General features: G+C 35.8%; 1 protein-coding gene and 1 long non-coding RNA gene across 5 annotated transcripts in view; one reads left to right on the top strand and one right to left on the bottom strand.

Moving 5' to 3' along the window:
• LOC311630503 overlaps positions 1-6,854 on the bottom strand; it is an 84,863-nt gene extending 78,009 nt beyond the window's left edge. The window contains exon 1 of the long non-coding RNA XR_014796388.1: positions 6,781-6,854. This is a non-coding gene — a long non-coding RNA (uncharacterized lncRNA). The remainder of the gene's footprint in view (positions 1-6,780) is intronic.
• GLIS3 (GLIS family zinc finger 3) overlaps positions 1-15,865 on the top strand; it is a 430,490-nt gene that overhangs the window by 4,624 nt on the left and 410,001 nt on the right. The window contains exon 2 of one of the 4 annotated variants that reach the window (XM_084899486.1): positions 8,843-9,329. The exons of 2 other annotated variants lie outside the window; for them this stretch is intronic. In XM_084899486.1, the coding sequence (XP_084755612.1) occupies positions 8,942-9,329 (388 nt within the window). In that variant the 5' untranslated portion in view covers positions 8,843-8,941. Of the gene's footprint in view, positions 1-8,842; positions 9,330-15,865 lie in introns of those variants that run through there. One more of the 4 variants, XM_084899490.1, reaches the window with a different exon arrangement.

The following is a 15,865-nucleotide window of genomic DNA, read 5'->3' as shown; positions in this document are numbered from 1 at the left end:
TAGTCTGATTAGGGAGACTGAACAATCTATGCACATATAACATGAGTGAAACATGTAATATGAAGTCAGCTGAGGGTGAGCAAGGAGAATGCTGAGGAACATCTTCCACCATGACAACCCAGAATACTTTTGGCAGTCCCTCTGTTAGGACCAACTGCCCCCAACAGCAAAAGAACTGCCTGGTCTCAGTACTAAAATGGCTATTTGTTCTGTGGCTTTTAGCTAGGATTTTTCATTGTTCATGAGTATGCCAAGCAAGAGTAATGTGCCTGCTCAGAAGAGTGGAACAGAGTTTTTATGCAGCTCTTTGCTAATAGAGAAAGGAATAGGTTAGGAGGAATAGACTAGGAAATATGCAACTTTAGTTAAACTGATTCAACAGGAAACAGAGTGTAGGATTCATGATTGTGTGGTCACAACTTACTCATACTGTATTTATTCAGGCAACAAATGGTAAATATAGGATACAAATATGTAAATATATAGTTACACATTTTATCTATACAATCTTTTCAGAATAGTATAAAAATACAAATGTGTAAATATATAAATGTATGAAAACTATATGTATGTTACATGTAGTGTGAAAAATATAAATAGGTAAGTATAAGACTGTGTGTATAATGGCTTGGGAATGTTGAAAGATAAATTATACATAGCACCAAAGCTTAATGAATTTAGAATTTAGACAGAAAGGTAAAATACAGACAAATAAAGCTATGTAGAAAGTTAAGGATATTAAGAGAGGTATGTAAAGTAAAATAGTTAGCATTTATTGGGTTCTTCTATGTACCAGGCAGTGTGCTAAGCAAGTAACATGCATGATCTTATTTAATACCCTATAACACGAGTGGGATCTGGATTTGGGGAAAAAGAGGGCAAAAAGAGAGGAGGGGAAAGACCAGTTAGGTGGGACTCTAAGGCATTTTGGTAAGATGAACAGAAATAAGGATCAAACTATGTTTCACTTTGGAAACAAAATCAGGGAATTGAGAAGGCTCTAAGTAGTTGAAAGCAGACTTAAAGAAAGCTGTTTTTTTGTCTAATGTTATCTTTTTAAGGCCAAGGATAGGAACAACTACACATTCCTTCAGGTGCAGTAAGTCTTGCCTACCTACAGATGGGCAGATGGGATTACAGCACCAGGTCAGACCCCGGCTTCTTGATACAGAGATTAGACTTTCTAAATATCAGTTATTCTTGAGATTCAGAGCCACATCTATGGAGTTTCATTTCTAGGCCTGCTGAATACTGTACACAAAAAACTAACCAGATACCAGGGCTGTGTATAAATTCTTGTTATTCTTGTGTGTGAAGAAATGGATTAATGTTTTCCCAACCTTTTCAGCATGACCAATGGATTCCACTTCTGTCTGTAACTTGACTGAGTCATTCATTTAAATTTTTTTTTTAATAAATATGTTGTCATGTTGGTTAAGGGCCTAGTCATTGTTGTGGACATTCATATTTCTTCAGTGATGTCACTGAACATTATTTCACTTGTATAAAACTTCTGTCTACTAACAGCTAAAAATAGTTACATTGGTCACCAATTACACTGAAGGAAAGAAATCACTCAGTTACACATAATAGGGATACTTTATTATATTTAGATATTTGGTTTAATGAGTGATAAATTCAATTTATTTTTAGAATCTTTCATAGGTAACTGTTTATTACCTTTTTGAGAGGATTATAATTTTTAGCTTTGCAAATAGCTATTCACATGGGCTGAGTAGTTATTTATACACACTAAATGACAAAGAATGTGCTTTTCATTTGCCATATTTTGCTACCTATGCATCTTCTTGTGTGAGGATTTTTTTTTTTTTAAGAAAAATCCTCAGCCAGTTACTTCTCTTTTATATTTCTGAAGAAGCTTTGTGTCTCAAACCATGGCCATGTGGTAGTCACTCTTTGCAATTCAGGTAATTAATTCAGCAGTGACATCATAGGGAATGTGTTCATTTTTCCATTTCAAATTCCTCTTCAGAGTATCTGATGGTTAAGTCATATTAAGAACACATTTTAGAAAACTCAGTTCTCAAAGGCAGTTATGTATTAATTTAAACTTCTCCCCCTTCAGCATTGTAAGGATGAAATTTTATTCTAGGGAAGAGTCATCTATCCTCCTCAAAGGGGAAGATCTAAAATTTTTAGTCGTTTTGATCCTGATTCTGTTTGGTTGAGTAAGTGATATTTATAGAGCACAATTGATCAATTGATGTATAGTATGTAAAAGACAAAGTAAAAGACAACAGTGGTAGGAGTGCAGCCTTGTATTATTTAATCCCTTTTTTCCAGAAAGCTGAAAATGTTGAACATTTAGATCTTTTCTTCATTATAGCTATATTTTGGTAGTTGTTTTAGTTTGGCAGTTCAACTCTGTCTATATCAGTAGCTGTTCTTGATAGGTACTTGGGCAGGCACATAGTCCAAATGCTTGCATAACTGGCTATAATGCTTTTTTTGACTGTAATGAGCAGTATGCATATAGATATACTGCCATGTATACCCATCAGTAATAGAAACAAAACAATACTTAATCATTAATACATTTTAATGCACATTAATAGCTAATATTTTATTCCAGTTAGTAATAAAAATTCTTTCATCGTTGAATAATTCATTTCAGAGTCCACCATTGTTTTGAAAACACTACTTTAGAGAGAAAATTTTGTTAAACATAGATCTAGGAACTTATGGTCCATATTCAACCTTGGCCAGTGCACTCATTAGTTGATTCTTATAAGTGATCTGACCGGGGATCGAACCCACAGCTTTGGTGTATTGGGACTTCACTCCAGCCAGCTATGCTACATGTCTTTGTCTTAAATATATTTTAGGTTCCAAGTCATTTTCTTTGTGTGTGATTTTCTACAGCTGACCAAGGAAATCCCCCTCTCCCTTGCTATTTTCAGTAGGGTCACAGTTTTCTAGAACTTTCTGTACTCATTGATGAGTTAATGACTGAGGCAAAGTAAATGAAATATTTGTAGGTAATTACTACTGAAAGTAGTAACATTGAGTAAGCTTGGGGGATATCAGAGTTGTATAGATGCATTGAACTGTGGAAAGTGGATTGTAAGAGAGTTCACTGAACTTTTAATATTTCCCTAAAGCAGTATTATCCTGAAGGTCCTGAATTTCTTCTAGAATTCCAAAATTGTAATAGCATTATGTATAAGGTCCTACGTGATGCTTCTGATTTTTAAGTTAGAGAATAAATTCCTCCATTGCATTTGGTCATTCCTTTTTTTCCACTCTCTTCCTTTTTTCTTCCTCATGACCCTCTCCCATTCTTTCTGTCCCTCTTTTCCTGTCTGTCCTTCCTTACCTCTATGTCCAGTCCATATTTACTACCTATATTTTGAATATCATGGCCACTGGTTTAAATTTAAAAGGGCACTGTCAAATATTTTACTCTATAAATATAGGAAATATTGTTTTCATTTTTAAGAAAATTTATGAAATATAAAATTGTTTTAAAAGTTAAGATATATGTATCCCTTACTAGATAGCTAAGGGTTTGGAACCCACAGATAAAACAAAATCAGGGATTGTATTAGATGGGATCCATAATGTTCATTATATTATCTTTTTAAGTGGTCTTTGGAAGAATGGTCTTGAGTCTCTGAAGGGAACACTATAATTTCTCTTTATATTTTTTAATTGGTATAATAGAGCTAATCCTGCTTTAGAAAATGTACTTTCTCTTTTTTATTTCATCATACTAGTCATTATGTTGTTTGTATAACATCTGTACATCTTAGTATTCAAAATAAATATGTTAATAACCTTAAAACTACCAACATTAGACTATGGGAATGTCCAAATGTCTATATGGTCTATATGTACTAGACCGGCTATAACCAGGTATAACCTCCCTAAATTTTTGCTCAATAATGTGGAATTATCCCAACCTTGTTTCTGTGTAAGTTTTAAAATCTGTGAATCTGTCAGTTTCACTGAAAAAGTTATGAAACCACAGAAATGATCAACTATACTTTGTTATGGGTTAATCATAATATAGTACCCTCTTTTTCAATAACAGAGAAAATATATTGTACCTATCCAATGCATTTCCTCTATAATATCCTCCAGCTTCACAGGCCCATGTTTGCACTTTCCTCTTGTTAAAATTGCAGACAAGAATAATTTTGATTTATTGGTGACATCTAATATAGTTGTGTTTATATTGTTGCCAATAAAATGACTAACACGATTGGCTTTTGTTTATACAATCTTTTCTGAGGAGTCAGTCACCTGTGTTAGGACAAGGTACATTCTGCTTATTAAAATGAACTCCTGGGATCTAAGAACATTCAGCTCTATCTGTCCTTGATTGAATTGCAAAATGTGCTTCCCCCGGCAGCCGTGCATGAGAATAACTTATATTATCTATCAATAGGCTTTCATTTCTATATTCTTCTGGCTACAAAAGCTGTAACTAGAGAAGCCCATGGGAATAACATGGGCCTATTAATGATCAAGGCAGCGATGTTGAAAAGGCAGTGTTAATGAAATTATACAATCATTAACCCAAAGGAAAAAAATAAAAAGAATCAATAAAAATTTTACTTCAGGTGGCTTAGACATATGTATAAGAAACCAGCGCAGGAGCAATTTGTGGGCTTACCAGTATTTTGTGCCTCAATATCAGGTTTATATGCAGGGTAAGAAATGCTTGTAGCATAAGGAATGGAAAATGTAACAAAGGCTAAATGTAGCCTAAGGAAATGAAATGATGTATGAAAATTAATAATTAACTGGCTCATCAGATGAATTATGACTCTAGATGAGTTTATTAATGATATTTACTAAGAAAGAGCTTTTGGCTGTACATAGGCATTATAGAGCTTATGTTTTGGGAATTTTCTTAAATGGATGAGTTAACATTGTTTTTTGTTTATTTAATCTTTTAATCTTCGAGAAAGTGCCTAAGCCTTGGTTTTAGAAGATAGAGAAATGACTTTTGTGATTTGATTCAAGTCACAGGTTTCCCAGAAAACTAGAGAAATTATTAAATTGTTTTGTGTCTTATTTTCTGTAGAAGCAAAGTACTTTTTTTCTCTGACTTGACCTACAGTAGTATTTTTGAGTTTGACAGTGGTCAAAAGTGAAGATCTATTAACTCATGTTGACTCCTGTAGCCCAATGAATATTTTTATTATTTGAACCAATGGAGTATTAAACATCTAAATGTATCAATATGGACAATTTTCAGTACATTAAATTTGTACTTCTGGATGTTCCTTGCTTTTTTTCTTTTTCTTCTCTTTTTCTGTTGATACCCTGGGGTAGTGTAGTTGGATGAAGGACAGCGGGAAAGTAATGCTGGAGAACTTGATAAGTTTTTAAATAGAAAGGTACTCTTTTAATGGAATCTTCCTACCAGTTAGGTTTTGATACTTATTAGTTGGCAAGGTGTAGGAAAACTTAATCCTAATATCCATCTTTTTATGGTAAATGTTGTCTTTCAGCACATTGATGGCATGAGAGCCTCCTATCAGCTCTTACTCTGATGGAGTGCGTAGGTACTATTTTTGCTTCCATGTCTCCCAGTTTAAGTGCCATGAGTATAAAATCTACATATTTACTTCTACATATTTATTAAATGGGTATTTTTAATAATCTTCCTTATCTTAATTATCTGGGAAAACAGAATTTCTAGAGACTGTAATGATTATCATCAACTTCCTCATTTTATGGATGAAAACTGTTAAGTCCAGGGAAGTTATAAATGATTTGCTAGAAGTAGAACTCAGGTGACCAGACTTCTGGTTGAATGCTCTTTTCACTCTGACTGAATGAGGATGTATCTTTCTTAAAAGTTAGCAGTTAATTCTTTTTTGTTGTTGTTGTTACCACGTGAAACTTAGAGTTGTTTTTTAGCTAGGCCACATGATCATATGGCCTAGCTAAAAAATATATGAAATATTAGAATATGAATAGACAAAATTGATTTTTAAATTTAATATTTTTATCTTGAGACTTTTTTTTTCAGCTCACATGCCATTGACCTCTTGGTTTTCCTTTATGGTATTAATCACATTACTTTTAGGCCGTTGCTTTTTTAGTTACAAAATTTAAGTAATTTTGTTGTTTTTACTTTTAACCTAAAGCTATTTAAAACAGGAGTATAGTTTATAAAATAATAAAATAAATATCCAATCTGACGGGCAGGAATGAATGTCTGATAATTAAGTTTTCAGTGTTTTAATTTTTCTTGCTTTTCACAAACTTAACTTTACTAATGATCAAGTCTAATGCCAAGTACCTACTTATGTGCTTTATCCATATTTTTTGATGATAATTTCTACTTGTGTGTGATCTTTCTGCCAAAAATTACTCTCTTATTTTTAAAAACTTGGAAATGGGCATAGTCTGCAAATCTGCAGACATTTGTCACTTGGACCACAGTCTTAGTGACTCATATTTCCAGTCATGTTGGATAATACATAATTTTTTAACAAAATGCCAATGCAACATATTTATCTTGCCTTTTTTGTGTGTGTTGGTACTGAATAAGTGCTTTCTTATGCAGGATTCAGAGTGCTTGGAAAACAGTTTTTATCAATGAGTGGAGAATAGATGGCTACTATAATCTGGTGAAGTATAGAGATACAAAATGATTCTTTTTTAAAAATATATATTTTATTGATTTTGTACGGAGAGGAAGGGAGAGAGATAGAGAGTTAGAAACATCGATGAGAGATAGACATTGATCAGCTGCCTCTTGCACACCCCCTACTGGGGATATGCCTGCAACCAAGGTACATGCCCTTGACCGGAATTGAACCCGGGACCTTTCAGTCCCCAAGCCGATGCTCTATCCATTGAGCCAAACCGGTCTTGGCTAAAATGATTTTTGCCCACAATTTACCAATAAATCAATAGACTATCTGGTAATACATTTGAATTCTTATAAATGGATATAGCAAAAAAGGCATTGGACTTTTTCCAATGTAAAAAAAAAAAAAAATCTTACAACTGGTCTGATTCCAGGATTCATTTCTTATTATCCATAACGAATTTAAGTAATACAGGTTTGGATAATCCTGGATATACTGTATTTGCCCATTCTCAAAACTGTAGTGAAGGGAAGGGCAGGAAAAATACCTAGAAGTATCTCTGAGGACTACATAGCATGGAAGCATTAAATGTGACAGACTGACAAAATTCTTTGTTCTTTAATCCTCATCCAAGGATACTTTTCCATTGCTTTTTAGAGAGAGTGTGAGGGAGAGAAACATCGATGTGAGAGAGAGACACATCAATTGATTGCCTCCTGCACCTCACCAGACCAGGGCTGGGCATTGAACCTGCAAACCAGGTACAAATCCTTGACCAGGAACTGAACCTGTAACCCTGTGGTGAATGGGCTGACATTCTAACCACTGAGTGACATGGGCCAAGGTTAGAATTCTTAATAAAATAGAGAATTGCTAGAGATGAAGGGAACCTTCCCAATTTTATATTATTAGTAATTTTTGAAGTTATCTAACATACGACACAAATAGTTAACTTTTCAGAAGGCACAGTGAGTGTTTAACTTGAAAATTAAATATTTTTGATTTTCTAAAATGATAAAAGAAAAAAACTTCTCATGAAAAATTTGTCCTTCTTGATATTCTGTCCTTGATGATTGATGGAGCCATTTATTTTGGAGTTGAGTTGGAAATATTTGTCTACAACATTGAGTGGCTTCTTCAGAAACAGTTGAAATAATTCAGTTGGGGATATTTGGCCACTACTGCTTATACTCTGTCTATATTTTATTATTTTGTTCAACTGTGGCTTCTTTCAATGACTGACATGTCTATGTAAAAGAAAACAGACTGCATTCATTAGGAGTGGTGGTACTTAGTCACCTCATTGATTGTACATATATTTTGGGGAGGTATTGATCAAGGAAAAAGGGTTTTTCCTAACAATATAATCAGGGAACACTGGCATTATTGCATACAGATGGATGGTGATGTTCTGTGGTCATGCAGTACTTTTGGTTCTCCTCTGGTACTTGAGAAAGGGGGTAGTGGGATTGCACATGGAAGCTTTGTGGAATTATGGTTGATTTACCATGTTTGGTGCATGATAAACATACCTTTTAAAGGGCTGTTCTTTCCTTATACTTTCCATAAAGCATATTTTACAGCCTTTTCCTTTTCTAGGATCTTAATGGAAGGTGAGAGTATTGTCCTATTCCATTTCTGTAACTCAGGATCAGTATGGAACCAAGATTCGAATGCTGCTCTGAATATTGGGTTTGTGGATGTATGAGGCCTTTGTGAGAGTCCCAGGCCATATTTTTATCTTTTGTGAATCTAGGGACTATGAAATACTTGGCTTTATGAGTGAAAATCAGAGATGATTTAATGTCCTCATAATCTCATTTAGAGGCCGGATCTACCATTAGTTTGTTTACTGGAACCTCTGAAGCATTGCTCTTACAGCTCAGGAAGGTGATGCCTTTGGCTTTTCCAAGACTCAGTGTTGCAGAAGTGAACTGGTACAGACAGAGCCTCGAGGGAGCAAAATAAGTTTCATTTTGCAAGCTGGCATCAGTAGGTTGGTTGTAGTTGCCAAGAGCACTATATTGAGAAGGGCTCAGTGGCAAACAAAACAATGCAGTGATCCATAATCCATGCCTACCATGCACGCAGGAGGGGAAAGTGCCCGCCAGTGAATCATGTATTTGATGACCCTGCTCTACATAAAAGGCCCTTTTGCTGAGAGTGCTTCTTTTCTTCCTGAGGTGAAAGCTACACAGGTTGAAAACTCACTGTACCTTATTTTCCATTTTACTTTTAAAAATGCCTGCATTTATTTTTTTAAACAGGCTAAAAACCCACACCATGGATAACTTATTGGACTTTGCCTGAAAGGAGTCATTAGTGCCATTGGATACTTGACCATCTTGGCCACAGGTTTTTTCAAAATGAATGGAAGGTCATGCAGCATGAATCTCCACCGGATATCAGGAACCCCACAGGGGCCTGGGATGGTCAGTGGCCAACACATTCCTCCCATCCGAGCCCACTCGGGGACTCCTGGCCCCTCGTCCTGTGGCGGCGCACCAAGCCCCGGCATTGGAAGCCTTGCTAACAGTCTCCATCTCAAGATGCCCTTGGGAGGAGGGATGGTTCCTCAGAACAACCTGGCTGAGAGCCCCATCCATCTGCCCGCCTTGAGCCCCAGGAGACAAGTGCTCACCAATGGGAAGTCACGATTCCAGGTCACCCAGGCCGGAGGCATGTCAGGGCCACACACTTTAATGCCAAAGCAGAAGGAGTTTGGAAGTCCTTTTCCTCCAAATCCTGGGAAAGGTAGGATTGTCTTTCTGGGATCTTTTAAAAGTAGAAAGTACCTTTTTCTTCCCCTATTCCTTTCTCCCAGAAGATCCTTTGGAAAAATACACGATTCAATGTCAGGGCTAAAGTTAATGGTCTTATAATGATGTGTAACTCGCTTGGGAAGAGGGAGTATATGTACGTGTGTGTGAGGACTAGGAGGCCACAGGAGTAAATGTGAAATCTCATAGAACTGTGAAACAGAGTGAAAGGCAAGATAGAAAGATCAGAAACAGGGAGGTGGGATGGTGACAGTGGAGAAAGGGAAAGGGCAAAGTTTAGCAAGATCCTACTCTTTGGATGCACAAAGCTCTACCCTGTCTCCCCAAGGGCTAGATTCTGCAAACCATGGAGGAGAGCCAAGGGTGGCTGGAACTATCACTGTGCTAGTTGGGTGCTAGCAGAAAGGTGGTGCTTGGAAGGAAAAATATAAAAAAGGAGACATTTTATAAAATGAGGAGTTAATACATAAAAATGATAAAAAATTATTCAAGAGAAAAAGTTGTAATTTTTCTAATACAACTATTAATAAGAGAGAAGGAAGCTAGGAGGAAATAATGAAAAGATATATTTTTTGTGCTTGTGGAGAACTAGAAAGCCTGGTTAATTTGAAATTCTGAGAAAATTATTTAATTCAATAATGTTTGAATTACCATATATTTTATATTATCTATTTAATTTTTAAAAAATTTTCTGAGTTTACTTGAGCCAAAACTGATGACAATTTCCAGGCAGCAAGATCTCAAATGCTCCCTAATTACCATATGTTTTAAATTAAAGAATAATTATTGTACTAGTAGACTGGCAAATTATTGGAATGACACACTGTCTCCATAAATTGATATTTACCTAACGAGATTATATTGCACATGATATGTGTGTTTGGGCTAGTATAGAAAGAGGATGCACCCTTTGTAAAATATAGCTTAGTTATATAAAATAGCACAATTATATATTCCGTTAGGTATTTTTATCATTTAGTTTTAAATTTTCATACCTCCAAATAAAATTACTAGCAGTGTGTGAATAGCCATTCACCAGGTTAACTCATAATTCACCCAGTAATGGTGAATAATTATTTACAGTATATCAGGCAAGTAATCAAAAGGTTGCTTGTTTTAGTATCTATGTATTTCTGTGTATGGAGAAGTTGGTATAAATGGATAGAGAAAACACCACTAAATATATGTGTGGCTTTTTTCTCTTCTTCTTTTTTTAAAATCTATTTAGGTTTAGGTTTGGTTGTTTTATTTCATAGAGATACTGAGTTAAGTGTAAGTATAGGATAAACTTTCCCTGGGGGCTGCATCCAAAATAGCTCTGCCATTGTCAGGTTGCTGTGTTCATGATGAGGCAAGTGAAGTTCTTCAATGTCAAGCTCATGTGTTTGGATTTTTAGGGATTGAGGCTCAGTAAAGTCTTTCACCTCATTCTTGATTAGTGAACTGTAGCTTGCTTTTATATGTACTTACGTTTGAAATTCTGACTGGCAATAATAAAGGTGGCAATACTAAGAACTTGCATTTATTATATTATAAATCATCTATGTCAGGCACTGTGTTAGTGCTTGCCAATACATTTAAGTTTTTCCTTATAACAGCCTTGAGTTTTATGCTCAACTGATGAGGGAACTAAAGTCTAGAAAAAATAAGTAACTTGATCATTGCCAGTCAGTAAGGAGTTTGGGAATATTACCTTGATGGTGACCAGAATGATTATAATTATAACAACAGTTTTTTAAAAATGCTTCAAGTTTTCAGATTCTTCTCTTTTCAATTTTCTGGTTCCTTGCTCAGCTTCCAAGCTTATAGTGCTTGTTCTGGATCTTCATGATTGGGGCATGCGTGGGCATGGATAAAGAGTCAGGGAAAACCATGTTATTATCCCCCTACCTTTGCAGGTGGATGCTACCAGGAGTGGCTGAATATGTATGTCTCTTTTCAGATCTTGGTTGACAGTTCCTAAACTAAACCAATTACGGAATGAGAATGGTGATCTGGGACTGTTTAAACTTTATCTAATCATTTACTCAACAAATTATTTTTATTTATTTATTTTATTATTATTAAGGTATTATATGTGTACATATCTTTCCATTGTCAACAAATAATTATTGAGCATATATTATGGGTGAGCCACTGTTTGGGGGATACAATAGCCAGTAAAATGTAGTTATGGCCTTCACGGAGTTGAATTTAGACAAATGAATGGACAGTTAGGGGTCTGACAGGGATACACTCAGGATTATATGATAACATTTGGAAGGGTTCCCAGCTAGTTATTGATAAGTGGATCTGGGAGGAGAGTAGAATATCTAGTCAGACACTTAAAGAATAAGACGCTGGTCTTGCAATGTGTATGTCCTATGACTGTGAGTATGTGTGTGTGCATGTGCATGTGAGAGGGCTGTCTGGAAGTTATTCTGGGTAGGGAGAAAAGCATACTCAAAACTTGGAGGGGAGAGATCATGTGCATTTTATGGACTTGCATTTGGATCCATATTGGAGGGGACAAAGGCTATAGTAAGAGATAAGGCTGGAAAAAAATAAGAAGAAGCCAGATGATGGGTCATGGTTGATTCACCAATGAGGTTAGATGTGTCTTGAGGACACTAATGAGCTGTGGAAGGATTTTAACCTTGGGAGTAAGGTAATAAGCTTGAGGTTAACATTTCTCCCTGGCTTTGTTGTTGTTTTTTCATGGGTTATTAACAATGCCATGACCCAGAGGAATAAGTACCAAATAACCTGTTACTTTGTGGGGTGTATTAGTCAGGGTTCTCTAGAGAAACAGAACCAATAGGATGTATAAGTATATGTCTGAAATACAGTATATGTATTATCTATCTAGCCATCTAAAATGACATATAAAAAGATATACATGTGTGATTTATTTAATAAGATATACTTGCTCATGTGATTATAGAGGATGCCTGGTCCTAAGATCTGCAGGATGAGTCAGCCAGCTGGAGGCTCAGGAGAGCTGATGGTTTAGTTTTAGTCCAACTCTAAAGGGCTAGAACTAGAAGTAATGATGTAGTTCCCTCCAGAAGGCCAGCAGACTTGAGACCCAGGAAGACCTGATGCTTCAATTTCAATCCAAAGGCAGGAAAAAGCCAACGCTCCAGTTCACAGCTAGTTATTCAGGAAAGAATTCTCTCATACTTGGTGTAGGGTCAAGCTTTTGTTCTATTCAGTCCTTCAACTTTTTGGATGAGGCCCGCTCTTATTAGGAAGGACAACCTGGAATAGGAGATGAAGGTGGTGGAATCCAATCTGATTCCCAAACTGCAGAAGTAGTAGGGGGTACAATTGGAATACATCTCATTATAATTGTGGTGAACAATGAAATAAAAATACTTTTATTTTAAATTTATGTGTAGAATTTTTTCTGAAGAGTTAACAAGTTGTTAACACATAAATACTACTAAGTTGTTGACTAACTACTTAGTAATAAATAGGTGTTAGGTGTTCCTTTTGACCTAGGGGCATCATGAAGAAAATCACAGACATTAAGAATGCCATGAACTGAGAACATTTGGTAACATCTGTCACAGGAGTTTATTTTTTTCACATAGAGAGTAGGCCAGAGCAGGCGATGCTGCTATTGGTTGGAAGGTCAGGGATGTCATGTCCAAGATTGTGGAGCTTCTCTTAGTCTTCCTCTCTTGGTTGTGCAATAGCTGTGTCACTCTAGCTTCTGCTAAGAAGTCTGTCTTCTTCTTTTTTAAAAAAATGTGTGAGAGGAAAGGAGAGAGAGATAGAAACATCACTGATGAGAGAGAATCATTGATTGGCTGCTTCCTGCATGCCTCACACTAAGGATTGAGCCTGCAGCCTGGGCATGTGCCCTGACCTGGAATTGAACCATGATCTCCTGGCTCACAGGTAACACTCAACCAATGAGCCACACTGTCCAGGCTAAAGTCTGTCTTCTGAGAATGGTGAAGGAATAAGGAAGAAGGACAAAATACAAAAAAGGCAAAAGCGACAGTTCCCCCCCAAATATTCCCTTTAATCGAATTTCCACCCAACTGTTCTCTCTAGCCAATCATACATAACTTATCTTAAATAAAACTCATTCTTTGTTCTTAAATCTGCCAGTTTTAAAAAGTTAGATTTTATCTTACATTATTTTGTATTGTTATACTGTATTTTACTTTTTAGCATTTGCCATTTTATTTATTTATTTATTTATTTATTTATTTATTTATTTATTTATTATCTAAAGTTTTATATGTCTCCTTTTCCCCCAGTTGATGCCCCCATCAGCCATTCTGATCCCGGGCAAGCCCCCACCGCCCCAGTGTCTGTGTCCATTGGTTATGCTAATATACATGCATACAAGTCCTTTGGTTGCTCTCTAACCCCTCACCCTCTCCTACCATTTGTCTCTGCATCTATTCTTATTCATCAAATTATGTTGCCTTTGCCACTTTTAAAATCTCTCTTTCTTGCAAGTAAGTTAAACCACTTGTAAATAGGTTGCAGACATTGTGATACTTCTTCCCCAAATTTCTAAGTTGGTAACTTGCATGCTGTGTAATAAAAATACATTAATAATAACCAAAGAATTTAACTTTACTACAATAGTATTATTTATATATAGGGTATCCCAAAAATGGATATGCACATTTTTTAAATTTTGTATTTTATTGATTTTTTTTTTACAGAGAAGAAGAGAGAGGGATAAAGAGTTAGAAATATCGATGAGAGAGAAACATTGATCAGCTTCCTCCTGCACACCCCTCACTGGGGATGTGCCCACAACCAATATACATGCCCTTGACTGGAATCGAACCTGAGACCTTTCAGTCTGCAGGCTGACACTCTATCCACTGAGCCAAACTAGTTTCGGCGATATGCACACTTTGAATAATTATAAAGGCAGTGTTTGTTAAAATACATTTTATTTTCAAAATTGAGCTATCAGCTATTAAAGTGTATATATATTTTTTGAGACACCATGTATAGTTATATATTAAAATGCAGCTCATAATCAAATTCATCTTATATTGTTACTTTATATTTTATTTTACTTGTCATTATTTATAAGTTATTATTTTCTTCCCTCATTTATAATCACATGTTTTTTGTAGCCATTTTTTCTTTTGATCCATGATCTAAGCAAAGATCATGCATTACACTTGGTGATGTCTCTTCAGCCTCCTGTAATCTAGAGTGGCCTTCTAACCCTCCCTTTTCTTCATATTTCCTGACAAATTCGTTGATATATTTAGAGTTCAGGTCAGTTGTTTTGTTATACAATCTGCTTTGTTTGAATATTTCTTCATGATTGGGCTCAGGTTAAACAGTTTTGGCAGGAGTGCTACATGGGCATTTTGTATACCACCCATCGCATTACACCAGGGAGCACTGAGTGGTCATTTGTCCTAGTATTTGTGATGTTGCTTTTAATTGCCTGGCAAAGGTGGTATTGCCAGATTTCTGCACAGTGAAAGACACGTTACTTTGCAAAATTAATCTCATGTGACTATCTTGTTCTCCAATATGCTTTTATAGCATCCATTGATAATCCTTGTTTGAATAAGTCATTGCCTTGTTTTCTGATTCTGGCATTTCTTCTAAGTGTATTAGCTGGTACTCTATTGTAAAGAGAAGCTTCTTTCTCTTCTCTTATTGAGAGTCACCATGGATTTATGAAAACTTCATTGCACTATAATTTATTATCATCACTGTCCTTTCTGATGCTCATATTGTCTCAGATTTACCCTTAGGAGCCCCTTTAAGTCAGTTCCTATATTCTTTTTAATATGTTCCCAGGAAACACTTCCTTGCTTTCACACATTAACAGATATTCTAGGCCCACTTGCATTTCCCTGCCCCAGACCCAGAACCCAGCTTATGGCTCTTTTAGTGAGAAATATTTGGAAAACTGGGTGAAAAGTTGTTCATATTGACTTAGGAGTGTCATTGCTTTTGGGCCCTGTGCATGGACAGTGTTAGGAAATATGTCAGAACAAGATAATGAGTTCTAGTTAAAATACAACATTACAGAGCTCTACCTCACACTTCCTCGGTACAATCCCTGGTTCTCAGCAATGTCAGTATATTTATTTGCTCTTCCCTACAATAGAGAAAAAGTTACCTTTCAGCTTTACATTTTTAAGATAGTAGAAATTAGTTTTAAAAATGATTTCTCACTACATAGAAAATTGTAGAATGCTGAGATGAGAGTGTTTGTATTTCTATTAGCCACTGAGTGAGCATGGAAGTTGGCAATTTCCTGGTCCAGGTAGGGTTGGTGAGTACAGAATCCTAGTTATATTGTACCAATAATGACATTCCCCTCTACTTTCTGCTCAGCAGTTATGACTGTGATTAGATTGGCAGATATGCATTTTCTCAAAGCATGTGGAAATCAGTTTTAGGATCTCTACTTTAAGCACATTTGACATAGCTATTTAAATATTTAAGACAGTCCCATATTCACAATACCTGTAGGCCTACATAATTGGGAAGATTTTCATTGTAAAGTTTTTTTTTCTTTTA

The sequence above is a fragment of the Pipistrellus hanaki genome (assembly GCF_964339955.1).
Source record: "Pipistrellus hanaki genome assembly, chromosome: 11".
Classification (NCBI taxonomy): domain Eukaryota; kingdom Metazoa; phylum Chordata; class Mammalia; order Chiroptera; family Vespertilionidae; genus Pipistrellus; species Pipistrellus hanaki.
This window is presented reverse-complemented; position numbering and strand designations above follow the sequence as displayed.